General features: G+C 37.5%; 2 protein-coding genes across 2 annotated transcripts in view; one reads left to right on the plus strand and one right to left on the minus strand.

The window, feature by feature from the left end:
* Positions 1–27366, minus strand: part of rin1b (Ras and Rab interactor 1b) — a 111083-nt gene that overhangs the window by 12868 nt on the left and 70849 nt on the right. The gene's annotated exons all lie outside the window — the stretch shown is intronic.
* Positions 63–26754, plus strand: zgc:101810 (uncharacterized protein LOC493612 homolog). The gene is made up of 8 exons (XM_067447292.1): positions 63–203; positions 3883–3993; positions 6100–6388; positions 9109–9245; positions 13194–13343; positions 13751–13896; positions 20968–21100; positions 24580–26754. The coding sequence occupies exons 1-8, from the start codon at positions 156–158 to the stop codon at positions 24748–24750; spliced, it is 1185 nt and encodes a 394-aa protein (XP_067303393.1). The 5' UTR covers positions 63–155; the 3' UTR covers positions 24751–26754.

The raw sequence follows: 27366 nt of genomic DNA on the forward strand, positions 1-27366 counted from the left end.
TGGGATTGTTCTCCTGTCGTGAGCAAGGCGGAGTCCCTCAGTTCCTCCTCAGGGAAACCAGCCCATTGTTTCTCATTTCACCAAAACAGCCTGAGACCGACGGGTGTGTGTCTGTGTGTGTGGGTTTCCCTGCACTTCATCCGAAACACTGCAGCATGGACAGCGGCGGGAGGAAAGTGGTCGTGTGTGACAATGGCACTGGGGTAAGAGACTCACATAACTCATAATGGGGATAAAACTGTGTGTGAGCCATCAAACCGCTGACTGAACATTCATGCAGGAACACTAATAACTGTGTTTAAATGAATGATAAAGGAAAGTTGTTTTGATCTGAAAGTGTTTTAACCGATTTTAACTCATTTTTTAAAAGCCACACTGCAAAAAATGCTTTTCTTACTTAGTATTTTTGTCTTGTTTCTAGTCAAAATGTCAAAAACATCTTACATTAAGAAACATTTACTGGACAATTGTCTTGTTTTGGAAAAAAAAAATGCTTAAAATAAACTAAATAATCTGCCAGTGGGGTAAAAAAAATAAAATCTTAATTCAAACAGAAAACAAAATTATTTTTCTTACCCCACTGGCAGATTATTTTAAGCAAAAACTCTCTTCATTTTGAGTTTTTTTCCCCCAAAACAAGACAATTACTTTTGCTTGTCTAGTAAATACTTCTTGTTTTAAGAATTTTTAGATGTTTGGACGAGAAATAAGACAAAAATACTAAGTAAGGAGAGCATTTTTTTGCAGTGTAAATGAGATCTAAGGAACTATTTCCAGACGTGCGTCTGCGGGTGCCGAATGCCTGAAGTGCGCTCGTGCAGGGGCCTGTTGCATTGCTTCAATCTGTCCGAACACGTCTGGCAGGGAACAACTCTCACTTCACCTTAAAAGGTGGCAGGGGAAAAGATACACGGTTATTGGCCACAGATGAGGAAGTGCTTTAAACTCGGCTGTGCTTTACCACGTCAAGAACCGGTCACTGACCTGACACTTCACTAAAGTAAAGGGAAGTTTACGAGAGTTGGGGAAGATGTGGTTCTTCAAATAATCGAGCGCAGTCACACTCGAGCCGTGCGCATGTGTCTGAAGTATCAAACCGAGCAATGTAGGGTGCACACCGTAAACCAGCATGCTAATTTCCACTAGCCTGACAAGCCGGACCCACATCCAGATGTCTGGTCTGGAAACTCTCCATTGACAGCTCAATCTGAGGGGCGGATAAACGGTTGTCTTTCAACTCCCTCTGCACGCGATAGGATAGCGCTACACCAACCAGAGCAACGAAGGTGAAGCAGAGCTTGTTGACAGATTAAACATTCGCCGTATCCGGTCGGCTAAACTCCGAACACATCTTCCCTTTTTAAGAATGACTTCAGTGCCGTTCTTTGTTCTTTTCTCAGAGAAAAGCTTAACTCCAAGTCTTCCAGAATCGCAGTCAAAGCTGATTCGAAAGACCGCCGTTCGCCAGTTTCTGTGTTTACTAGAAGCACACAAACGCAACTCGGCCGTCGTCATTATGGCCCCGCCCACCGACTCTATACACGATGTGATTGGCCCGGCAAGAGTTAGACGAATACAGCTCAGAAGGGTATTGAGAGTTGCTAGACGACACTCACGGGCAGATTAGATTCGCTGCCGCTAGGGTGCGTCTAGATTTCTAGGCTAAATTTCCACTGCATCATTAATAAATACTCAAAGAATGAGAATCTCGAGCCAACAGCGTTTCGAGTATGAGATGTGACGGAGCATGTGATTTGATTAAATTCAGGGAACGAATACTTTTGAGTCTGAATCTTAGGTCTGCAAATCAGAGGCTCTTAGCGGTCCCTAAAACTAGATTAAAATCCGGGGGCGACCGGGCCTTCTCCGTAGCCACTCCTAGACTCTGAAATACCCTGCCTATGCAAATTAGAACTGCTCCCACATTATCCATTTTTTAATCACAGTTAAAGGGTTAGTTCACCCAAAAATGAAATGTATGTCATTAACTCATACATTTCGTAATAGTAACATATTACTATTACTTAACAGTAATAGTAATAGAGTAAAAGTTAAAAAAGTTTAAAGTTTTTAGAGTAGAGTAAAGTTAGATTAAAAGTTATTATGTTAGTAAAAAATAAAAATATATATATATTTGCTTTCTTCTTACGTCTCGGAGAGAGTATTTTTTCAGTATATATATTTTTTTATTTCAACTTAAAATGTCAGGACATACATTGTTGACGTTACTGTTAAAAATGCACTTCCAATAAAGTAAGTGTTGGCAAAAATGGTTGTGTTGACGGTTGAGGCGGCAGGGCTGTTGTCGGCAGCTGCTGAATGTAACTGATAAAGTAACTTGTAATCTTACTTAGTTACTTTTAAAATCAAGTAATCTATAAAGTAACTACATTACTTTTTAAAGGAGTAATCAGTAATCAGATTACTTTTTCAAAGTAACTGTGGCAACACAGGTGCACACTATACTGTCCACGTCCAGAAAGGGAATAAAAACATCATCACAGTAGTCCATATGGGACATCAGTTAGTTCATTAGAGTCTCTTGAAGCAGCGAAAATACATTTTGGTCCCAAAAAAAAAAAAATATATATATAAGCATTGTCTTCTCTTCCGTGTCCCTCAAATAAAGATTCAAACGGCCATGAATCAGTGAATCGATCAATGATTCGGATCACCAATGTCACGTGGTTTCAGCAGTTTGAACCGCGATCCGAATCATGAATCGATCCGCTGATTCATAACCGTTTGAATCTTTATTTGAGGATTGAACACAAATGCAGAAGAGAAGACAATGCTGAATAAAGTCGTAGTTTTTGATATTTTTGGACCAAAATGTATTATCGCTGCTTCAAGAGACTCTAATGAACTAACTGATGTCCCATATGGACTACTGTGATGATGTTTTTATTCCCTTTCTGGACATGGACAGTATAGTGTGCATACACTTGCATACACTCTCAGACTAAATATAAAATATCTTAAACTGTGTGTGCAGATGAACGGAGGTCTTACGGGTGAGGAACGACATTAGGGAGAGGAGTTAATGACATACATTTCATTTTTGGGTGAACTAACCCTTTAGAGACATTATTATTTGATATAGCTTATAATTCATGATTGATCTGTTTTGAATGTTGTTGTTTTTGTGGTTTTATTTTCTTCATGTTTTGAATATTATCCTATGTTTAATTATTTTTCTGTACAGCACATTGTGTCAGTTGTTTTTAATAGTGCTATATAAATTAATTGAAACTGAAATTGAACGAGAGATCTAGTTGATGAACGGACTGAATGAACTGGTGCACGCGCGTTCGTGAAGTTAACATAATGAACCGGTTGTTAAGCGATACTGACAGCGAACAGGTCGAGCTCGGCTCGTGTAGTTTGGCATATTTGCAGAAAGAAAGAAATATACACTTTACCAGTGTAATGAAAACGGTGTGATAACGCAGGCTGATGGTTAAATGATTACTGTACACAGTATAAGCACTAGTTTTGGGTTTGTATCATGTATGTTTGAACAGGTTTCTTCTTTTAAATAAAATGACTTCATTACGTTTGAGTCGTACTTCTATAAAAACTGTAAAACAAATAAAAATGTGACGGTATTGGTTAAATAGATCTCATGTAACAAATTTTATTCTTTAAGGATAAACCCCTTGAGATGCATCATGTCGTTTTCAAGGGGGTCCTAAAATGTGTGTCACGTCAGCTAATATAGCACTCTAGAGAGCAAGTATTTGGAGTGATCTATATTGAATAAGCACGCCCAAATTTGCTGGTCGCACACTCTCAAATTTTGGTAGCAAAACGCAACCATTTGGTGGCAGTCTGGAGCCCTGATCTGAGTTTGATCTTTTCTCACCCCTCGTTCTCTCACAGTTTGTCAAGTGTGGTTTCGCTGGCTCCAATTTCCCCGACCACATCTTCCCAGCCCTGGTGGGACGTCCCGTCATTCGGTCAGACACCAAAGTTGGGAATATAGAGATCAAGGTGAGTTATCCGGGCCTCCAATGGGAGTCAGACGTTTACACACACACACACACCCTGCAGAATCTGAATCACAAAACATCACACAAAATAAGAGATCATTCAAAATGCATGTTTTTTTTTATTTAGTGCTGTCCTGAATAAGATATTTCACATAAAAGGTGTTGACATAGTCTGGTATATGTCTGGTTCACTATCTTTGTGGGGACTCTCCATAGACGTAATAGATTTTATACCGTACAAACCGTATTGTAACCATAACTGTACTACCCATCACACACACACACACACACACACACACACATGTTGGTCTATGTGGTTTACAGGGACTCCCCATAGGCGAAATGGTTTTTATACTGTACAAACCGTATTTTCTATCCCCTTACACTGCCCCCGCCCCTAAACCTACCCATCACAGGAAACATTCTGCATTTTTACTTTCTCAAAAAAACATCATTTAGTATGTTTTTAAGGCCATTTGAATTATGAGGACATTTGATATGTCCTCATAAACCACATTTATAGAGTAATACCAGTGTAATACCCATGTAGTTATACAAATTTGTGTCCTCATAAACCACATAAACAGGCTCACACACACACACACACACACACACACACACACACACACACACACACACACACACACACACACACACACACACACACAATCAGGGAATGGCACACACCATCAGGGAATGACACACACACACACAAAATCAGGGAAAGGCACACACACACACACCATCAGGGAATGACACACACACACACACACACACACACACACACACACACACACACACACACACACACACACACACACACACACACACACACACACACACACACACACACACACACACACACAAACAGGGAATGACACACACACACATAAACAGGGAATGACACACACACACACACACACACACGCACACACGCACACGCACACACACGTTTTGTTATTGGTATCATCATATATAATAGAAATACAGCTGATAGATATATAGTTCCGGCTAAAAAAATACTAGCTATAGCTGAAATAAATTGTATATGGACTAAAACAAGAAGTGAATTAAAATAAATTAAAGCTATTTTGAATTTTTTTTAAAAAAAAAAAGACAAATTTAAACTAAAATATAAAATAAAGATACATTCTAAAATATAATAAATAAATAATATATAACTATATATATATATATATATATATATATATATATATATAATACTAAAATAACACTGACACATACTATAATCTACCAAGAAACCTGTAAAAACATGTAATTTATTTATTCATATTCAGATTAATGTATCTTTTATTTAGATACATCGGTATCTAACATTAGTAACCACAATATATATATATATATACACACATTTTTACTCTATTATAGCTTTATAGATCTAAATTTAAAACAAAAAAAATTTGTTGATTGCTGTACTATATGAGTTGAGTGAGATTCATTCCAGGAGAGCAGGGGCGAAAGTACCATTTTTCAGAATTTTTTTAAAAGAAAATGTTTTAGACAGAGATATATATTTACTCTGATCAATAACTCACAAGTGTGGTCTATCAATAGCTTTCAAATATAACCTGACAATACAAACTTGTAGGTTTAGAATATTTTTTTTTGCAACGTCAATCTATTTGATAATTTTTTTCTACAACAATATGAACAATATGAAAATTTAATTAGCATAATATGCATTATATATATAAAAGTGGGACAAAAGTAACAAGTGTTACTTTCGTCACGACAGGAAGTCCTGATATTTAAGCACGATTTACTTTTATACTGAAAAACTCTGAAAAGACAAACCTTCAGGATGTGTAACAGCAATAAATAATCTGTAGAGTGATCATTACAGTGACACATGAAACGAGAAACACAACTTATAATTAGAAAAAAACAAAAGTACCGCTTCAGTAATTTACTTTCCGTACTCGAAAACTACATTTCGGACCCAACCGCGGGAAACGATGACGAAATCACAGGATTTTTTTAGACTTAATTTAATTCACAAATGAATTCTGTTTTTAAAGTAAATCAAAATAATGAAATGAGTTTGATACTCCAAAACATTCAATAATCTGTCCACTTTGACTCTAAGGATCTGATGGTGGGCGACGAGGCGAGCGAATGCCGCTCCATGCTGGAGATCTCGTACCCCATGGAGAACGGGATAGTCCGCAGCTGGGAGGACATGCTGCACCTGTGGGACCACACTTTCGGCCCGCAGCGGCTCGACATCAGCCCTCCTGACAGCAAGGTCCTGCTGACGGAGCCGCCCATGAACCCAATGAAGAACCGGCAGAAGATCGCAGAGGTCATGTTCGAGACCTACCGCTTCCACGGCATCTACATCGCCATCCAGGCCGTGCTGACCCTCTACGCTCAGGGTAAAGGCCGATTCACACCGCAAAAAATGATCTTCTTACTTAGTATTTTTGTTTTGTTTCTAGTCAAAATATCTAAAAATTCTTAAAACAAGAAGTGTTTACTAGACCAGCAAAAGTAATTGTCTTGTTTGGGGAAAAAATACTCAAAATGAAGAGAGTTTTTGCTTAAAATAAGATAAATAATCAGCCAATGGGGTAAGAAAAATAATGTTGTAAGATTATTTAGCTCACCCCATTGGCAGATTATTTATCTTATTTTAAGCAAAAACTCTCTTCATTTTGAGTTATTTTTCCCCAAAACAAGACAATTACTTTTGCTTGTCTAGTAAATACTTCTTGTTTTAAGAATTTTTAGATGTTTGGACTAGAAACAAGACAAAAATACTAAGTAAGAAAATTATTTTTTGCAGTGTACCGTGCGTTGACACCGCCGTCAGTGAGAGCGTCAAAATTAGATCACCCTGCCAACGACGCTGTAGAAAGATTTGTGGACGCGCTGCCGCACTGACGTAGATCGAATGCTTGGTCTTTTTTAAACTGTATTTAAAGAGGCTGCAAATCAAACGAGCATGTTGATGGATATACTGACCACAAGTAGGGTATAAATTAACCTCATGAAATCGTTTAAATGTGAAAGTAAGAATGAACTGCAAACCCGCCGAAAAACGAGCGTTCTAGCGCCTATAAAATAGTGTTGTGTGACTTCTTCACAAATTACAGATCACTATGAATGAACACGTCATAATGATAGGGAACCCGCACAGCAATGATCAACTTCTCCTTTGCTTGGGAACTAATGTGGTCGGAACCAAAGATTATAGGCCTGCGTTCTCTGGATTTCTCCCGAGCGGAGCACTTCTACATTTCAATTGGTTGCCGTCGAACTCCCTCGTCACCATAAAGTTCGACGGCCAAATTGTCCAAGACGCGCCGCGCCGCGCCGATCTTGCCGGAGCTCGCCGCCGGCTCCCATTGAAAATGAATGCCTTCCGGCCACCTTGCCGCTCTCGCCGCCGGCGGTGTGAACACACAGTTACACTTCAGCGGTGGACCTACGCCGCATCCTCTACGCCGCAAGTTACGTGTTGGTTTTCATTTATACTTCTGCGTTGTTGTCCGCGTCAATATGCAATTACACATGCAGACCGCTAGTGGGCAGTGTCCACAGGCATGTTAATGGAAACCCCCATTCTCACGGCAAAAGCCGAAGAAGAAGTGACCTGTTGATACTGTCATTGCATGCGTTTGAGACCATAGACGGTAAAAAAATGTGGACGTATTGTCCGTGACGTCACCCATAGGATTATGAAGAGCCGTTCTGAAGCGTAAAGTAGAGACGAGCTGGCCGTCGCCATCTTAGCAAAGAGTCATCGGGGGTCACGGCCGGATAACAGAAAATGGGCACAGAGGCGGAACGTGGGCAGAGCTGAGGTGATGCGATGACTTACAGACGGCGGATAAATGGCTCTCCACCTGTCAATCAAAGTGGCCACGCCCTTAATTATGCAGAACTTTAAGGCTTTATATAATGTAAACGAATGAGTTATAAAAACATTCACCCCCCTCACAGTCGTCATGAAGGCCAAAATTAGCCGTATAGACCAAAACCACAATTTGTCCCAGACTGTAAACATGTTTTTTTCTGCTGTAAAGTTGGGCATTTTAACACGGGGCTCAATGAGATTCTGCTCCCTCTGGAGTCTGTCCCTAGTGGCCAGTCGATGTCGATGAGCTGCAGTTTAAGTCACTTCCGTATTGGCTTCAAGAGAGATCGCGGTAGCTACAGCGTACTAGGGATGGTGAAAACTAAACATTTTCTTGACCGACCACCGAGCCTCATTATCCGGTTGAAACCGGTTAACGATTAGATTAAAATATGCTGCGCTATTTGAAATAACAGCCGCGAGCCGCACCAGCAATTTCACAACTCTGTCACATCTCTCTATGATCTCTCTGCCGCCTGCTCTCACACACACACACACACACACACACACACACACACACACACACACACACACACACACACACACACACACACACACTGTCCTCCCGCTCTCACACAAACACACTGTCCTGCCGCTCTCACACACGCACTGTCCCAGCGCCGCCGCCTCCCTTCCACTCACGTCACTTTTTTAAAATCCCCTACAGCGCAAAACATGAGTCCCACTAACGGGGCGCCGAGGAGCTTGTTTGTAATCGGAGGACAAATGGCTCCTTAGTTTCGAAATGGTTTGGGTACGAGGTGATCGCATTGAAAATAAAGGCATTTGTCTAGCGTTAGAAGCTCATTAGAAACATTACCGCGGCTCATTTAAGAAAAGGACAGCTCCGAAGAGACGGCGCTTTAGTTTGAGGAAGTGCTAACAATAATAAAGAAAGACGATGATCAACACCTTATGTGTTACCACTGAAATGCAGATGTAATATATTTCCAAATGTAAGCCCATCTTATGGGGAATGTTGTCTAATAAACTGCAACACGATAAAACCAATGGATAAAAAAGGCACCTTCAGAATGCCTAAAAGACGCACCGGCCAAGGCAGGTCTAACTTACTTTTTTTTTTTTTAACCGACAACTTTGATCGGTTAACGTTGATACGGTCAACCATCGGTTAACATCCCTACAGCGTACACTCATATATACGCAGAAGTATAACTTGGGCTTCAGGTGTTGAAAATGAGCGCATGGCTGACTCGTGCTGTGTTCCCGCGGCAGGTTTGTTAACCGGTGTGGTGATCGACTCTGGGGACGGCGTGACTCATATCTGTCCCGTGTACGAGGGCTTCTCTCTGCCTCACCTCACGCGCCGGCTAGATATCGCCGGACGGGACATCACACGCTATCTGATTAAGGTGACATCCTCCTTCTGTTCTCACCGTGAAAACTAGGGGATGAGAAATGATAAAATGACATGTCGTTCCAAAGCTGTTTTATCCTTTGAATGATGGAACCCACTTTATATTAGGTGGCCTTGACTACTATGTACTAACATTTCAATGAATCATTTGATACAATGCACTTATTGTGATTTTACATTGTACTTCCATTTTAAAAAATACCGGTAACACTTTATTTTAAGGTTCAGTTATTAACTATTAACTAGTTGCTTATTAGCATGCATATTACTAGGATATTGTCTGTTTATTAGTACTTAAAAAGCACATATCAATGGCTTATTCTGCATGACCTTATTCTACATCTCTTAATCCTACCCGATAACTAAACTTAAACGCTACAAAAACTACCTTACTAACTATTAATAAGCAGTAAATTAGGAGTTTATTGAGGCAAAAGTTGTAGTTAATAGTGAATATGTTCCCTAAACTAAAGTGTTACCGAAATACCTGTATGTAATTACATCTGTGATTAATTTCTGTAGTTACATTTGTAATTACACTTTTGACACTTCCCTTACACCTAACCCCCTTAAACTGACCCACACCACAAATGTCCCTAACTCTACCTGTATCTCACCTCAATATCAGCAAAAGTGCTTTGCAATACAAAATTAACACATTAAGTACATTGTACCTATTTTTGAATGTAAGTACATAGTAGTTAAGGCCACCTAATATAAAGTGGGGCCGAAAAATGTCCATACAATGTTATTTTGGACACCAATGTTTTTCAAAATATATTTTTATTTTCCCTAACAACCCAGTAAAATTGTGAAATATTATTACAATTCTGAACAGTTGTTTTCTATGTAAATATATAGTAAAATGTAATTTATTCCTGTGATCAAAGCTGAATTTTCAGCATCATTACTCCAGTCTTCAGTGTCACATGACCCATCAGAAATCATTCAGATATAATGATTTGCTGCTCAAAAAAACTTAACTGATAATTATCACAGTTTTAAAAACAGTTGTGCTGCTTTATATCTGGATTGAAACCGTAATGGTTCATTTTTGAGTGAACTAACCCTTTCAACTTCTATTGAACCATATGCAGACAAATTTTCTTAACGGATCTAAAAATGCATCAAAAGATTAAATATAATTATTGTTTTATTATAAATGATCAATCTAGGTCAATGGTTTTCTGCTGAAGCTTGTTTCCACCAAAGAATAAAAAAGGTTACCGTTACTTTTTCTTACAATTCTGACTTATTTTCTTTAAATTGCAAGTTTAATTCTTGCATTTCTGATATAAGTAGTAAGAACTGCGAGAAAAAAAGGCAGAATAAAGATATATCAGATAAAGTCGCATTTGCAAGTCATAAAGTCAGAATTGCAAGTTATAAAGTTATGTTTGCGAGATGAAGTCGCATTTACGAGATAATTACGTTTGAAAGTTATAAAGTTACGTTTGCGAGATGAAGTTGCATTTGCGAGATAATCACGATTGCAAGTTATAAAGTAAGAATTACAAGATAAATTTGCACTAGCGAGATAAAGCCAAGTTTGCGAGTTATAAAGTCAGAATTGGAAGTTATAAAGTCACGTTTGCGAGAAAGTCGCGTTTGCAAGATAATCATGTTTGCAAGTTATAAAGTCAGAATTACGAGATAAAGTCGCGTTTGTGAGTTATAAAGGCAGAATTGCAAGTTATAAAGTCACGTATGCGAGAAAGTCGCGTTTGCGAGATAATCACGTTTCAGTCAGTTTTCAGTCAGAATTATGAGATAAAGTTGCATAAGTGAGATAAAGTTGCGTTTGTGAGTTATAAAGTAATAATTCAATTTTTAAGTCACGTTTGTGAGATAAAGTTGTGTTTGTGAGTTATAAAGTCAGAATTACGAGATAAAGTTGGGTTAGCGAGTTATAAAGTCAGACTTGCGAGATAGTCAAATTTGCGAAATAAAGTCGCCTTTGTGAGTTATAAAGTCAGAATTGTGCAATAAAGTTGCGTTTGCAAGATAACGTTTGCAAGTTATAAAGTCAGGAATACGAGGTAAAGTTGCGTTAGAGAGTTATAAAATCAGAATTGCGAGATAAAGTCACATTTGCAAGATAAAGTCGCGTTCGTGAGATAAGTCATGTTTCGCATTTGTGAGAACGAAGCGTTTGCGAGTTATAACGTCAGAATTGCAAGATAAAGTTGCGTTTGTGAGATAAAGTCTCCTTTGATATATAGTCAGAATTGCGAAATAGTCATGTTTTCGAGATTGCATTTGCGAGTTACAAAGTCAGAATTGCGAAATAAAGTTGCGTTTGCGAGATAATAACGTTTGCAAGTTATAAAGTCAGGATTACGAGGTAAAGTTGCGTTAGCGAGTTATAAAGTCAGAATTGCGAGATAAAGTCACGTTAGCAAGATAAAGTCGTGTTTGTGAGATAAAGTCACGTTGTCGCATTTGTGAGAAAGAAGCGTTTGCGAGTTATAAAGTCAGAATTGCAATATAAAGTTGCGTTTGCGAGATAACGTTTGCAAGTTATAAAGTCAGGAATACGAGGTAAAGTTGCGTTAGAGAGTTATAAAGTCAGAATTGCAAGATAAAGTCAAGTTTACAAGATAAAATCGCGTTCGTGAGATAGTCACGTTGTCGCATTTGTGAGAAAGAAGCGTTTGCGAGTCAGAATTGCAAGATAAAGTTGCGTTTGTGAGATAAAGTCCCGTTTGATATATAGTCAGAACTGTGAAATAGTCATGCTTTCGAGGTTGCATTTGTGAGTTACAAAGTCAGAACTGTAAAATAAAGTAACATTTGCGGAAAATAGTCACATTTGCGCGTTATAAAGTCAGAATTGCAAGATAAAGTTGCGTTAACGAGAGAGTTCAATTGCAAAATAGTCGCATTTGTGAATTATAAAGTCAGAATTGCAAGATAAAGTTGCGCTAGCGAGAGAGTTCAATTGCAAAATAGTCCCATTTGCACGTTATAAAGTCACAATTGCAAGATAAAGTTGCGTTAGCGAGAGAGTTCAATTGCAAAATAGTCGCATTTGCGAATTATAAGTTGCGTTAGCGAGTTATAAAGTCAGAATTGCGAGATAAAGTCACGTTAGCAAGATAAAGTCGCGTTTGTGAGATAAAGTCACGTTGTCGCATTTGTGAGAAAGAAGCATTTGCGAGTTATAAAGTCAGAATTGCAATATAAAGTTGCGTTTGCGAGATAATAACGTTTGCAAGTTATAAAGTCAGGATTACGAGGTAAAGTTGCGTTAGTGAGTTATAAAGTCAGAATTGCAAGATAAAGTCAAGTTTACAAGATAAAGTCGCGTTCGTGAGATAGTCACGTTGTCGCATTTGTGAGAAAGAAGCGTTTGCGAGTCAGAATTGCAAGATAAAGTTGCGTTTGTGAGATAAAGTCCCGTTTGATATATAGTCAGAATTGTGAAATAGTCATGCTTTCGAGGTTGCATTTGTGAGTTACAAAGTCAGAACTGTAAAATAAAGTAACATTTGCGGAAAATAGTCACATTTGCGCGTTATAAAGTCAGAATTGCAAGATAAAGTTGCGTTAACGAGAGAGTTCAATTGCAAAATAGTCGCATTTGTGAATTATAAAGTCAGAATTGCAAGATAAAGTTGCGTTAGCGAGAGAGTTCAATTGCAAAATAGTCCCATTTGCACGTTATAAAGTCACAATTGCAAGATAAAGTTGCGTTAGCGAGAGAGTTCAATTGCAAAATAGTCGCATTTGCGAATTATAAAGTCAGAATTGCAAGATACACGTTAGCGAGATAATCATGTTTGCAAGATAAAGTCACGTTTGCGAGATATAAAGTCAGAATTGTGAGATATAAACTCAATTTTATTCATTGGCGGAAACAAGCTTCCATAATTATCAGTTGTGGTCTGGTTAAAAATTAGACATCTGGAGTAGCTGAAATAATGATATTCTATTTATTTAGCTTTTGCTTCTGCGAGGCTACGTCTTCAACCACACAGCAGACTTTGAGACGGTGCGGATGATGAAGGAGAAACTGTGTTTTGTTGGCTACAACATTGAGCAGGAACAGAAACTGGCCAACGAGACCACCGTCCTGGTGGAGTCCTACACGGTAATACACTAACAGCTGGTGAAAAGGAAGCCAAAAATGCCAAAAAACACCTACATGGACGGAGCAATAAGCTTTATGCAAAGTTTAGTGTACTGTGTTTCCACAGTATGGATTAGTTTAGTTAATTTTTATATACGTATACGCTCTGAACTACTGATTCAAAACAAAAGATTTGTTGATTTGCAAAGGTTTAAAAGCTTCATGAATCAAACGCTTATCAGTACTTCCTACAGGAGGCACCAGAGAGCTGCTATTAGAGCTCATACGTGTCACCATGACTTTGAAGTAGCATTAAATCTTAACGGATTATAGAAAAAGAAAACATGTAGGGTGAGGATGTGGACTTAAAACTTGACTGCCTTCCTCACAACATATAATAGATTTTTCCTGACCTTTCCCTCACGCAGTTACCAGATGGACGGGTGATAATGGTTGGAGGCGAGAGGTTTGGAGCACCGGAGGCTCTTTTCCAGCCTCATCTCATTAACGTGGAGGGAGTTGGTGTGGCCGAGCTGCTCTTCAACACCATCCAGGCAGCGGACATTGACCTCAGGTCAGGAATAATTCAACACCATCACTGTCAGTTATGAGACGTTTAATGCGTGACTCTCTGCAAGACACTTTTCTGAACGAATCTTATAGCCAGTAATTGGACCTTTATTTTCTTAAAATGTTCTTCAGCTAACAAGTTTGGAGACATTATAAAAGCTTGTTTTCACCACGGAATAAAAAATTCTAAACGTAATTGCAACTTTTTATTTTACAGTTCTGACTTTTTTCTCTTGCAATTGAGAGTTATAAAGTTGCATTTGCGAGATAAAGTCACGTTTGAGTTATAAAGTCAGAATTGCGAGATAAAGTCGCATTTGCGAGATAAAGTCATGTTTGCGAGATAAAGTCATGTTTGCGCGATAAAGTCATGTTTGCGAGATAAAGTCATGTTTGCGAGATAAAGTCGCATTTGCGAGATAAAGTCATGTTTGCGAGATAAAGTCGCATTTGCGAGTTATAAAGTCAGATCTGTGAGATAAAGTCGCGTTTGCGGGTTATAAAGTCAGATTTGCGAGATAAAGTTGCGTTTGTGGGTTATAAAGTCAGATTTGCGAGATTAAGTCTTGTTTGCGGGTTATAAAGTCAGATTTGCGAGATAAAGTTGCGTTTGCGGGTTATAAAGTCAGATTTGCGAGATAAAGTTGCGTTTGCGGGTTATAAAGTCAGATTTGCGAGATAAAGTCGCGTTTGTGGGTTATAAAGTCAAATTTGCGAGATAAAGTCGTGTTTGTGGGTTATAAAGTCAGATTTGCGAGATAAAGTCGTGTTTGCGGGTTATAAAGTCAGATTTGCGAGATAAAGTCGCGTTTGCGGGTTATAAAGTCAGATTTTCGAGATAAAGTCACGTTTGTGGGTTATAAAGTCAGATTTGCGAGATAAAGTCCCGTTTGCGGGTTATAAAGTCAGATTTGCGAGATAAAGTCGCGTTTGCGGGTTATAAAGTCAGATTTTCGAGATAAAGTCACGTTTGTGGGTTATAAAGTCAGATTTGTGAGATAAAGTCGCGTTTGTGGGTTATAAAGTCAGATGTGCGAGATAAAGTCACGTTTGTGGGTTATAAAGTCAGATTTGTGAGATAAAGTCGCGTTTGTGGGTTATAAAGTCAGATGTGCGAGATAAAGTCGCGTTTGTGGGTTATAAAGTCAGATTTGTGAGATAAAGTCGCGTTTGCGGGTTATAAAGTCAGATTTGTGAGATAAAGTCACTTTTGAAAGATAAAGTCACGTTTGTGGGTTATAAAGTCAGATTTGTGAGATAAAGTCGCGTTTGTGGGTTATAAAGTCAGATGTGCGAGATAAAGTCACGTTTGTGGGTTATAAAGTCAGATTTGTGAGATAAAGTCGCGTTTGTGGGTTATAAAGTCAGATGTGCGAGATAAAGTCGCGTTTGTGGGTTATAAAGTCAGATTTGTGAGATAAAGTCGCGTTTGCGGGTTATAAAGTCAGATTTGTGAGATAAAGTCGCGTTTGCGGGTTATAAAGTCAGATGTGCGAGATAAAGTCGCGTTTGTGGGTTATAAAGTCAGATTTGTGAGAAAGTCGTGTTTGCAGGTTATAAAGTCAGATGTGCGAGATAAAGTCGCATTTGTGCGTTATAAAGTCAGATGTGCGAGATAAAGTTGCATTTGCAAGATAAAGTCTCGTTTGCGGGTTATAAAGTCAGATTTGCGAGATAAAGTCGTGTTTGCGGGTTATAAAGTCAGATTTGCGAGATAAAGTCGTGTTTGTGGGTTATAAAGTCAGATTTGTGAGATAAAGTCACTTTTGAAAGATAAAGTCACGTTTGCGGGTTATAAAGTAAGATTTGCGAGATAAAGTCACTTTTGCAAGAAAGCGTCGCGTTTGCAGGTTATAAATTCAGATTTGCGAGATAAAGTCCCGTTTGCGGGTTATAAAGTCAGATTTGCGAGATAAAGTCCCGTTTGCGGGTTATAAAGTCAGATTTGCGAGATTAAGTCCCGTTTGCGGGTTATAAAGTCAGATTTGCGAGATAAAGTCCCGTTTGTGGGTTATAAAGTCAGATTTGCGAGATAAAGTCCCGTTTGCGGGTTATAAAGTCAGATTTGCGAGATAAAGTCCCGTTTGCGGGTTATAAAGTCAGATTTGCGAGATAAAGTCCCGTTTGCGGGTTATAAAGTCAGATTTGCGAGATAAAGTCCCGTTTGTGGGTTATAAAGTCAGATTTGCGAGATAAAGTCCCGTTTGCGGGTTATAAAGTCAGATTTGTGAGATAAAGTCCCGTTTGCAAGATAAAGTCCCGTTTGCGGGTTATAAAGTCAGATTTGCGAGATAAAGTCACTTTTGCGGGTTATAAAGTCAGATTTGTGAGATAAAGTCACTTTTGCGGGTTATAAAGTAAGATTTGCGAGATAAAGTCACTTTTGCAAGAAAACGTCGCGTTTGCGGGTTATAAAGTCAGATTTGCGAGATAAAGTCACGTTTGCGGGTTATAAAGTCAGATTTGTGAGATTAAGTCGCGTTTGCAAGATAAAGTCACGTTTGCGGGTTATAAAGTCCGATTTGCGAGATAAAGTCACTTTTGCGGGTTATAAAGTAAGATTTGCGAGATAAAGTCACGTTTGCGGGTTATAAAGTCAGATTTGTGAGATAAAGTCGCGTTTGCGGGTTATAAAGTCAGATTTGCGAGATAAAGTCGCGTTTGCGGGTTATAAAGTAAGATTCGTGTGATAAAGTCACTTTTGCAAAATAAAGTCACGTTTGCGGGTTATAAAGCCAGATTTGCGAGATAAAGTCGCGTTTGCGGGTTATAAAGTAAGATTCGTGTGATAAAGTCACTTTTGCAAAATAAAGTCACGTTTGCGGGTTATAAAGTCAGATTTGTGAGATAAAGTCGCGTTTGCAAGATAAAGTCACGTTTGCGGGTTATAAAGTCAGATTTGCGAGATAAAGTCGCGTTTGCGGGTTATAAAGTAAGATTCGTGTGATAAAGTCACGTTTGCGGGTTATAAAGTCAGATTTGCGAGATAAAGTCACGTTTGCGGGTTATAAAGTCAGATTTGCGAGATAAAGTCACGTTTGCGGGTTATAAAGTCAGATTTGTGAGATAAAGTCGCGTTTGCAAGATAAAGTCACGTTTGCGGGTTATAAAGTCAGATTTGCGAGATAAAGTCACGTTTGCGGGTTATAAAGTAAGATTCGTGTGATAAAGTCACTTTTGCGAGATAAAGTCACGTTTGCGGGTTATAAAGTCAGATTTGTGAGATAAAGTCGCGTTTGCAAGATAAAGTCACGTTTGCGGGTTATAAAGTCAGATTTGCGAGATAAAGTCACGTTTGCGGGTTATAAAGTAAGATTCGTGTGATAAAGTCACTTTTGCAAAATAAAGTCGCGTTTGCGGGTTATAAAGTCAGATTTGCGAGATAAAGTCACGTTTGCGGGTTATAAAGTCAGATTTGTGAGATTAAGTCGCGTTTGCAAGATAAAGTCACGTTTGCGGGTTATAAAGTCAGATTTGCGAGATAAAGTCACGTTTGCGGGTTATAAAGTCAGATTTGTGAGATAAAGTCGCGTTTGCAAGATAAAGTCACGTTTGCGGGTTATAAAGTCAGATTTGCGAGATAAAGTCGCGTTTGCGGGTTATAAAGTAAGATTCGTGTGATAAAGTCACTTTTGCAAAATAAAGTCACGTTTGCGGGTTATAAAGTCAGATTTGTGAGATAAAGTCGCATTTGCAAGATAAAGTCACGTTTGCGGGTTATAAAGTCGCGTTTGCAAGATAAAGTCACGTTTGCGGGTTATAAAGTCAGATTTGCGAGATAAAGTCACGTTTGCGGGTTATAAAGTCAGATTCGTGTGATAAAGTCACTTTTGCAAAATAAAGTCACGTTTGCGGGTTATAAAGTCAGATTTGCGAGATAAAGTCGCGTTTGCGGGTTATAAAGTCAGATTCGTGTGATAAAGTCACTTTTGCAAAATAAAGTCACGTTTGCGGGTTATAAAGTCAGATTTGCGAGATAAAGTCACGTTTGCGGGTTATAAAGTCAGATTTGTGAGATAAAGTCGCGTTTGCAAGATAAAGTCACGTTTGCGGGTTATAAAGTCAGATTTGCGAGATAAAGTCGCGTTTGCGGGTTATAAAGTAAGATTCTTGTGATAAAGTCACTTTTGCAAAATAAAGTCGCGTTTGCGGGTTATAAAGTCAGATTTGCGAGATAAAGTCGCGTTTGCGGGTTATAAAGTAAGATTTGTGAGATAAAGTCGCGTTTGCGGGTTATAAAGTAAGATTTGTGAGATAAAGTCGTGTTCACAAGTTATAAAGTCAGATTTGCGAGATATAAACTCTATCGCGAGTTATAAAGTCAGAATTGTGAGGAAAAAATGTCAGAATATCATACGTTTTTCTTCTTCTTGCAATTCTAACTTCTTTACTGAGAATTCTCGCAATTGTGAGAAAAAAATAGCAATTATCTTTTACATAGTTTTATTCCATGACGAAAACAAGCTTCCATAAATTTCTATTTACAATGGGAATTTTTTTTTTCAATACATTTAATTGCAAAACTTAATTTATTTCTTATTAACTTAATTTAAGATACATTTATTTGGGAATCAAAATACAGGGTTGTGGACTACAGTCGCATGATTCGGACTCGAGTCCCAAATTTGAGGACTTGGGTCTCGATTTAGAATTTGACAACATTAACTCAAATACTTGTGACGCACAAAACAATGACTTGGTCCCACCTGTGGAAAAATGTCTTAAAGGGGCAGTATGTATTTTTTTTTTGAGCGTACTAAAGAATAAAAATAACATGGCCTTATTTGTCTGCATATATATAAATTTAAATACTCGTTTCTCTGAAAAACAATGCTAGTTTGAAATGTGCGTTCAGTTTCAGAATGTCTGTTTTTGTTTTGGTCTGTGTGACCCTGCCCACTGCTAGTTTACCCAACAGTATTTCGACACCCTGGGTTGCCAATTGGCAGAAAACACAGCGATGGAAGCCTCACAAACAAACTCAGAGATTACAGTTTTGCATCTTCAATCTGGCAACCCATCGAGTCTGAGGAGGAGGGGGCGAGGGACTGCAGTTCCCATTTCAGCTGCTAGATGTCAATCACATACTGCACCTTTAGGATATTAATCACCTCACTTTTTTGATCATAGACTTTTCAGTGCAAAAAATGCTTTTCTTACTTAGTATTTTTGTCTTATTTCTAGTCCAAACATCTAAAAATTCTTAAAACAGGAAGTCTTTACTAGACCAGCAAAAGTAATTGTATTGTTTTGGGAAAAAATAACTCAAAATTAAAAGAGTTTTTGCTTAAAATAAGATAAATAATCTGCCAATGGGGTAAAAAATAAATAAATAAATCTTAAAGGTAGGAAAGGTAGGAATTGGTTAAAAAACTTTTTTTTCCAAGCTTGTTTAAACTTTCTTTATATATCAATACATAATTAAAATATAAGTACTCTGAAAAAGAAAGTATAAAAAATGCGTGTCTGTAGACCTCTCACGACTGTTTTAAAGACAGCTCATTATTTCCATTCACTCCACCTTCTCCCTTCTGGGCTCTTTCCAAAGCCACGCCCCCAAAACACATGAACTCGCGTTACGCGCCTCACCGACCAATCAGCTGGAAGACGCATTATTTACCTCAGACGAGCAGTGTGCAATGCATGTAGTGACATCATGTCAGAATCACATGTAATAAAAAAATCGAACTTTATCAGTATGAATATAAACAAATAAGACGTCTTTTAGTACTCACTATCAAGCTAGAATGGTAAAGTTTAAAATATATTTTTGTTTGATTTGGTAACGAGCTAGTTATATTTATAAGGCAAAGAAAACGGGTAGCATCATGTTTTTTCCAATAACATCAGTTATACTGTGATGAAGATGAATTTCAGGTAAGATTCATAACATATACTGTGTTTTGCATGTAAGAGTCTCCATGATGAAAGCATTGTTGATCAGCAGCTAAAGCTCACTTAGCTCTAAAAAACGTTCCTGGATGCAATGTACTAGCTTTTACACATGCATTTTGTTATCTAAAGTTAATTTTGCGAAATTCAGCGATCAACTTGAGCTAAGCATATTGAGTATTTATTATCTCTACTAATAACTAAGTGTATAATATTGTAACTTTATGCTAAGTAATGTTATTAGCTATATTAGGCAGCTTCATGTGCTCTTGATACATGCTTCATGAAAACATAAATCAAAAAAATTTATAATCAAAATGAAAGATTAGCTGTCCAGCAGAAATACAGCCAGCAATGAGTCGTTTTTCAGGTCCCTCAGTTCTCACCATCGTTGAAAAGCCACGCAGATATTTACTCGCGTTTGATTTCTTTGTTTATCCAAAGACTTTCTGTGCTTTGCCTTTTCTCGTACTGTCTTCCTTTTTTGCATTGTTTGCCTTCGCTGACTGTAAAACCCTGCACTGTGAATTTTGAATGCTCTTTCTCTGCCATTATTTTGCCTGGGTTTCTTGCCTCTTGAACTGCTCCAATCAAACGAGCGCGCGCATGTGGGCGGATCCTGTAGTGAAAGCGGTGGTCGCCATGGTAGCGAGAGAGAGTGACAGTCGCCCAAGCCAATCATTTGTTTCGTGCCCGAACAAAAATAATGAGCGGTGTTTATTGCACATTAAAAAGTCTAGAGTCACTCGATTTTTATACTCTCCTTTTCAGAGAACTTACATTTTAATTATGTATTGACATATAAAGAAAGTTTAAACAAATTTAATGCCGAAATTTGGACAAAAGTGTTTTAGATCAGTCCGTCCTACCCTACCTTTAATTCAAACAGAAAACAACATTATTTTTCTTTTCCCAAAACAAGACAATAATTTTTACTTGTCTAGTAAATGTTTCTTAATGTAAGAAGTTTAAGATATTTTTGACTAGAAACAAGACAAAACTACTAAGTAAGAGAAGCATTTTTTGCAGTGTACATTTTTTAAGGAATGTTCCAGGTTAAATACAAGCAAAGCTATTTCTTCTGAGGTCATGCAGCATGCCACAGATGTCTCTGATTAAGAAATTAAATTGGTTTTCACCTGGAGTGCTCCGGTGAGCTTCATGTCTTGCTGTCCATCTGCAGGTCCGAATTCTACAAGCACATCGTCCTGTCCGGGGGAACCACCATGTACCCGGGGCTTCCGTCCCGTTTGGAGCGCGAAATTAAGCAGCTTTATCTGGAGAGAGTGCTGAAGGGAGACACTGACAAACTTTCTGTAAGCTGCTAATGCCGATTCCTATGCTAGGATTTCTGTCTTTCACAAATAAGCATTGAATAATTAATTAAAGGGATAGTTCACCCGAAAATGAAAATTGTCATCATTTACTCACTCTGAAGCCGTTCCAAACCTGTTTGAGTTTCTTTGACAGAATTTCCTTTTTTGGGTGAACTATCCCTTTAACTACATGTACTTACTATAGAGTTAGTTACACTCTAAAAAATTCTGGGTAAAAAACAACCCAATGTTGGGTCAAATATGGACTAACCCAGCAATAGGGTTGTTTTAACCCAGCGACTGGGTTGTCTTAAGCAAATATTTAACCCAACCGCAGGATTAAAACAACCCAATTGCTGGGTTAGCAGAGGTGGACAAAGTACACAACTCTATTACTTGAGTAAAAGTAAAAGTACTACTGGTCAAATATTACTCCGTTATAAGTGAAAGTTGTAAAAACAGATTTTTACTGGAGTAAAAGTACAGAAGTATTTGTTTTAAAAAGTACTTAAGTATAAAAGTAAATTTCCTTTTTTATGCCAATGCATTATTTTATTATTGTTGTATAAATGCACATTATACCATCATGGTTTAAGCCAGTCAGTGATGCTCCATCTGACATACTAACGGCTAACTTAAACTCATTTAAATACTTGTATATAAGTTACAAGGTTCTTTACAAAGCTGCTGTCACTTTAAGGCCAAATGCACGGATCCAATACACTGATACACATCTGATATTCTCCCAACTTTACTCTTCTCTTTCTCCCAGACGTGTATATTTTTTATATTTTATAAGACATGCACCAAGTGTATGCCAACTAAACTAATCTTGATGTATTTTATTTTTTTACTGAAACATACTTTCAAAGTATGGCTATGGGTGCACACTGTGCCTGAGAACCGTCTTTTTACATTTTGCTATGAACTGATCAGTGTTCAAAAAAAGTTGGGGAAATGTATATGACCCTATAAGAGCGATTCCCGACAGACTGTCAGAAACAACAACACCAAAAAACCTTTTAAAGAAGGAAAAAATCATCCTCTGACTTTCAGAGCTGCTACAGAAACAACTTTCGACCTAGATAGAAATGTAGTGGAGCAAAAAGTACCATATTTGTCTTTCAAATGTAGTGAAGTAAAAGTCATAAGATTCCAGAAAAAATAATACTCCAGTAAAGTACAGATACTCAAAAAGTCTACTTAAGTACAGTACTCAAATAAATGTACTTAAGCCCCGTTTCCACCACAGGAACTTTACCCAGGAACTAGGAACTTTGGGTGGTACTTCGTGTGTTTAGACCGCAGGAACCAGGGTAAAATGGAAGTTCCGGGTAAATATTTCCCCCTCCAAACGGCCCTGCTCGCGAGGTAGTACTTTTTCAAAGTTCAGGAACTTTCGAGGGCGGGACTTGGGCGCTGAACATGCTGATTGGTTGAGCTCACGCAGTTCAACCGGCATTTTTAAAAGTCTTTTGCGAGGTTCGTTCTGCGTTCAGTAAATATCAGTCTTTGCTCTCTGTCTGGTGGCGCGCGGTCGTCTCAGCCATCTCACGTGCAATGTCCGTAATAGCTGATAATAATATACATTGTCATTTTAAATCTAGCTTTACAAGCTTTCTGAATATGCTGCAGCTGCATGCTGCTGAATCTGCATATTAGTGCTCTTTTCTGTCGTTGTCAATTACCTCTTTAGTAAACCTATACATAACCAGCAAAAGCAGCAAAGCTTGAATCTCTTCCATACTCGTTATTAATTTTTTTTCACCATGTAAACGACCTGACCGATTACTTTTAAGTGTGTGTCCTTACATGACGTGACGGCGCGCGCCGCGCTCATGTTGACAAGAGAGGAAAGTACATTTTTCTGAGGGGTAAACTTTTTATTTCGTAAATTATGAAGATAATGTTGGAGTAATGACACAGCGTATATTGCCCCAGGCAGTTTTTACTTTAACTGCGCCTGACAGAAGATTTTTTTTTCTGAGATGATTATTACACTTTACAACAAATAGCTATAAATAATACTGTATTAGTCCTGGTGGCCGTTAAGAGTTGCTATGGCTACAGTTAACACAGTCCAGCTGCTGGAGAAAACAGCGTTGACATTTTTGGTGCGGCAGACAAACTGCATGTGACAAAATGATTGCGATTGAAAGTCATCACATGTAAACACCAGATCGGTTTAGATAACGTCTCATGTAAACAGTTCACTAAATCTCTCAATCGGTAACGTTACACACACAAATGATTACTTGTCCTTCACTGATTTGGAGGAGCAGTCGCGCGCAGTCCTACATCACCGGACTAATTTGCCTAATCTTCTCGGAACTTTATCGCGGTCGAAACGCAGACAGCTGCAGGTCTGGGGGGGAGAAAAGTTCCTGTAAAAAAGTTCCTGGTACAAATTGTTCCGGGTAATTTTGGTGGAAACGGGGCTTTAGTTACTGTCCACCTCTGTGGGTTAGTCAATATTTGACCCAACATTGGGTTAAAACAACCCAGCATTTTTTTAGAGGGTTAGAGTTTTGGTTTAGGGTTAGTTACTTGTGATTATGCATAATTTATTTACTTGTACACTTATACACCTTAAAATAAAGTGCAACCTAACCTTTAACTAAAACATTAACCTCATATTTGTGCCTAAAACAAGAAAAGAACTAATCAGCAATGGTGTACGGGATTTTGCGTTTGCTAACTAAAACTATTACAAGTAATGCAATTTTGGTAATTGAAATAAAGCTGGAATAAAATGTTTAAAAAATGTAAAATTAAATTAGAAATGTTGCTTTGGAAACTAACTGATATAAATGTACATAAAGCTTAAGTATAATTACTTAAATTACTAAAATGTAACTAAAAATGAAATAAAGCTATAGACATATTTAAAAAATAAAATAAAATTATACAATAAATAATAAAAATTTTAACTAAGATGAAAACTGAAAATAATATAAAAATAAAAGCTAATTTAAAAAATGAATAAATACTATACTAGTATATAAATAATATATATAACACTGATTGGAGCAGTAAAAAAATAAAACTTATTTCTAGATTTCTCTGAGAAGTCTTAATGTCTCATGCAATTTTGTTTTCAAATAAATTTATCTTGTAAATTAAAAAGACTTGATATAAGATTCACCAAATTCAATATATAACTTTTAACTGATTACCATGAAATCTATTTATTTCCCCACACCCTAATTATGCGAATATGCATGAATGATGAATGCACTTTTCCAAAACTCATTCTGTGTACAAAACACGAGGCCCCAGGTGAGCCATTTCCATCACAAAGGCCTTTGAAAAGCAAGCGAGTGCTGGGACTGACATGTAAATGAAGGTACTGGCCCACAGTAAAGAAACTTTTAAATATTGCATTTTGAAAATATTAAGTCTCCATGTCAGAAATGCAACTCTTGAATTAGTCTGAAATGAATTTTGCTTTAAGCGAGACGTTTTCTCTCCTACCGCAGAAATTCAAAATCCGTATCGAAGACCCTCCGCGGCGCAAACACATGGTGTTTATGGGCGGTGCGGTGCTGGCCAACATCATGAAAGATAAGGAGTCCTTCTGGCTGTCCCGAGCCGACTACGAGGAGAAAGGCCTGAAGGTGCTGGACAAACTGGGAGAAGTGCGGCGATGAGCACCACCTCCTCATGCATGCTCCCATTCATATCTACTGCTATTAATATTACAACATTTTAGTGGGATAACTCACCCAAAAATGTGTTTATTAGTTCTGCTGAACACAAAAGAAGATATGGTAACACTTTACTATAAGAGTGCACTAATATGCATTAATTCATGCTTAATGAACACAGATAATTAACACAGAGTTAATGTATTGTTAACGGTGAACTAACCCACACTGTAAAACATTTTTTGTTGGTTTAACTTAAAAAAGTAAGTAACCTGATTGCCTTAAAATTTTGAGTTTATTGAAATTAAAAATTTGAGTTGATACAATGAAGGAATTTGATTTAATAAATAGAAACTCAAAATATTATTGTATCTGAACCACATTTTTTTTTGGATAAATCATGAAAATAACACTATTTGTCATGTTTCACTGCGTCATCACAAATAAAACACACAATTACCCAATATGCTTACAAAATCTTTTAATAATATTTTAATAAAGGTTGTCGAATCTCAAAAAATGTTCATTGTATTAACTCAACATTTCAATTTCAATGAACTCAATTTTATTTTTTTCTAAATCATTTTTTACAGTGCATTTATTAATGATTACTGCATCAGCAACTAATGAAGATTACATGATTAATAGATTAAGTAATCATTACATTGTTATTACTTAAATATGTCGTGTATTAACTGATTAATAGCATATTATATTAACTAATAATTTTAATTAACGTGCTTTAATTAATCATTAGCTCATGATTTATAAAGGTATCATTATGTTATGACTTTACTTGTTGGGGCACATGACTATTAACTAATTGATTAAAGGTGCACTATGTAGTATTTTTGCAGTAAAATATCCAAAAACCACTAGGCCAAGTACTTACAATATCCCAAATGTGTCCAACTATTTGTAAATTGTGAGAAAATTGCTATTTTAACTCAGGAGCGGGACGTGTCAGCATAGCGTTTGAGGGAGTCGCCTGTCAATCGCGTCATATCTGCGTTACGCTCGGTTTTATTCTGCAGAAGCGCTTTACTCTTAGCAGTGTGAACATGTCACAGCAGCGCCGAGCGAACGCACAGAGGAACGTCAGAACATCATTTTAAACACACTTAAATGTGTCTAATATGATAAACAGAGCTGCTTTACCTCATAATCATGACCGGAAGAGCGGAAGTGCTCGCGCCTGGAGACTGTGTCCCGTCCCGTCATAATAAAAGTCCCGCTGCTCGCGAGCCGTGTGTGTGTGTGTGTGTGTAACAATCGCTCCAGCGGCCGTGCTCAGCTCCTCAACACTCGGTCCTGCTCTGCTTCACTACAGTAACGTTAATAACCGCATCCATCAACATGATTTCTGCCCGAGTCCTATTTCCCACCGGCTGTGAGGTGAAGACCACATGTCCCAGGATACTGCGCTCACACTTGGCGTCATCAAACTACACCTTTGTTTAGAATAGGCGCCCTCCAGTGGACGGAAAGTTGCATAGTGCACCTTTAAGTGATATGTAATTGTAGTTATGGGTTTTTAATTAATTTTGAATTAGTTAATAGTCATGTGCCCCGAAAAGTAAAGTCATGACATAATGATACCTTTATAAATCATTAGCTCATGATTAATTAAAGCAGACAACTGGAAGTAGAAATGCATGACTTTGACCCCTTGTGGTAATTAACACATTCATTTACATTATTAGTTAATACAATATGTTAATAGGAAATTAATACATTATGACACATTAAACTAATAACAATTTAATGATGACTTGATCTATTAATCATGATGAATCTTCATTAGTTGCTGATGCAGTAATCATTAATAAATGGGTTAGTTCACCATTAGAAATACATTAATTCATGATTATCTGTGCATCAGTTAAGCATGAATTAATCCAGATTAGTGCAGCCATATTGTAAAGTGTTACTGAAGATATTTTTGAAGAATGTTGGTAACCAGACAGTCGATGGACCCCATTGACTTCTACACAGCAAAAAATGCTTTTCTTACTTAGTATTTTTGTCTTATTTCTCATCCAAACATCTAAACATTCTTAAAACAAGGAGTATTTACTAGACAAGCAAAAGTAATTGTCTTGTTTTGGGGAAAAATAACTCAAAATGAAGAGAGTTTTTGCTTAAAATAAGATAAATCATCTGCCAATGGGGTGAGATAAATAATCTTAATTCAAACAGAAAATAACATTATTTTTCTAACCCCATTGGCAGATTATTTATCTTATTTTAAGCAAAAACTCTCTTCATTTTGAGTTATTTTTCCCAAAACAAGACAATAATTTGTATTTGTCTAGTAAATGTTTCTTAATGTAAGAATTTTTTGATATTTTGACTAGAAACAAGACGAAAATACTAAGTAAGAAAAGCTTTTTTTTGCAGTGTATAGTATTTTTTTTCCTAGTCAACGGTTGTCTTCGACTGTTTGATTACCATTCTTCAAAATATCTTCTTTTGTGTTGAAGAAAGCAGAAGAAAGAAACTCATACAGGTTTGGAGTATAAATGACACAATTTAAATTTTTTTATGAACTATCCTTTTAATTTCTACACCCTGACCCTAAAATAGACTCAAACACTTCACTGCTGCACCTCCATAAGG

Source organism: Pseudorasbora parva, chromosome 1 (assembly GCF_024679245.1).
Source record: "Pseudorasbora parva isolate DD20220531a chromosome 1, ASM2467924v1, whole genome shotgun sequence".
In the NCBI taxonomy this organism is placed as follows: Eukaryota; Metazoa; Chordata; class Actinopteri; order Cypriniformes; family Gobionidae; genus Pseudorasbora; species Pseudorasbora parva.

Coding starts and splice junctions, on each gene's coding strand:
- zgc:101810 (XM_067447292.1), top strand. CDS start 156: ATGGACAGCGGCGGGAGGAAAGTGGTCGTGTGTGACAATGGCACTGGG. Junction 6,389..9,108: donor GCTGACCCTCTACGCTCAGG/GTAAAGGCCGAT, acceptor TTCCCGCGGCAG/GTTTGTTAACCGGTGTGGTG. Junction 21,101..24,579: donor GAGACACTGACAAACTTTCT/GTAAGCTGCTAA, acceptor CTCCTACCGCAG/AAATTCAAAATCCGTATCGA.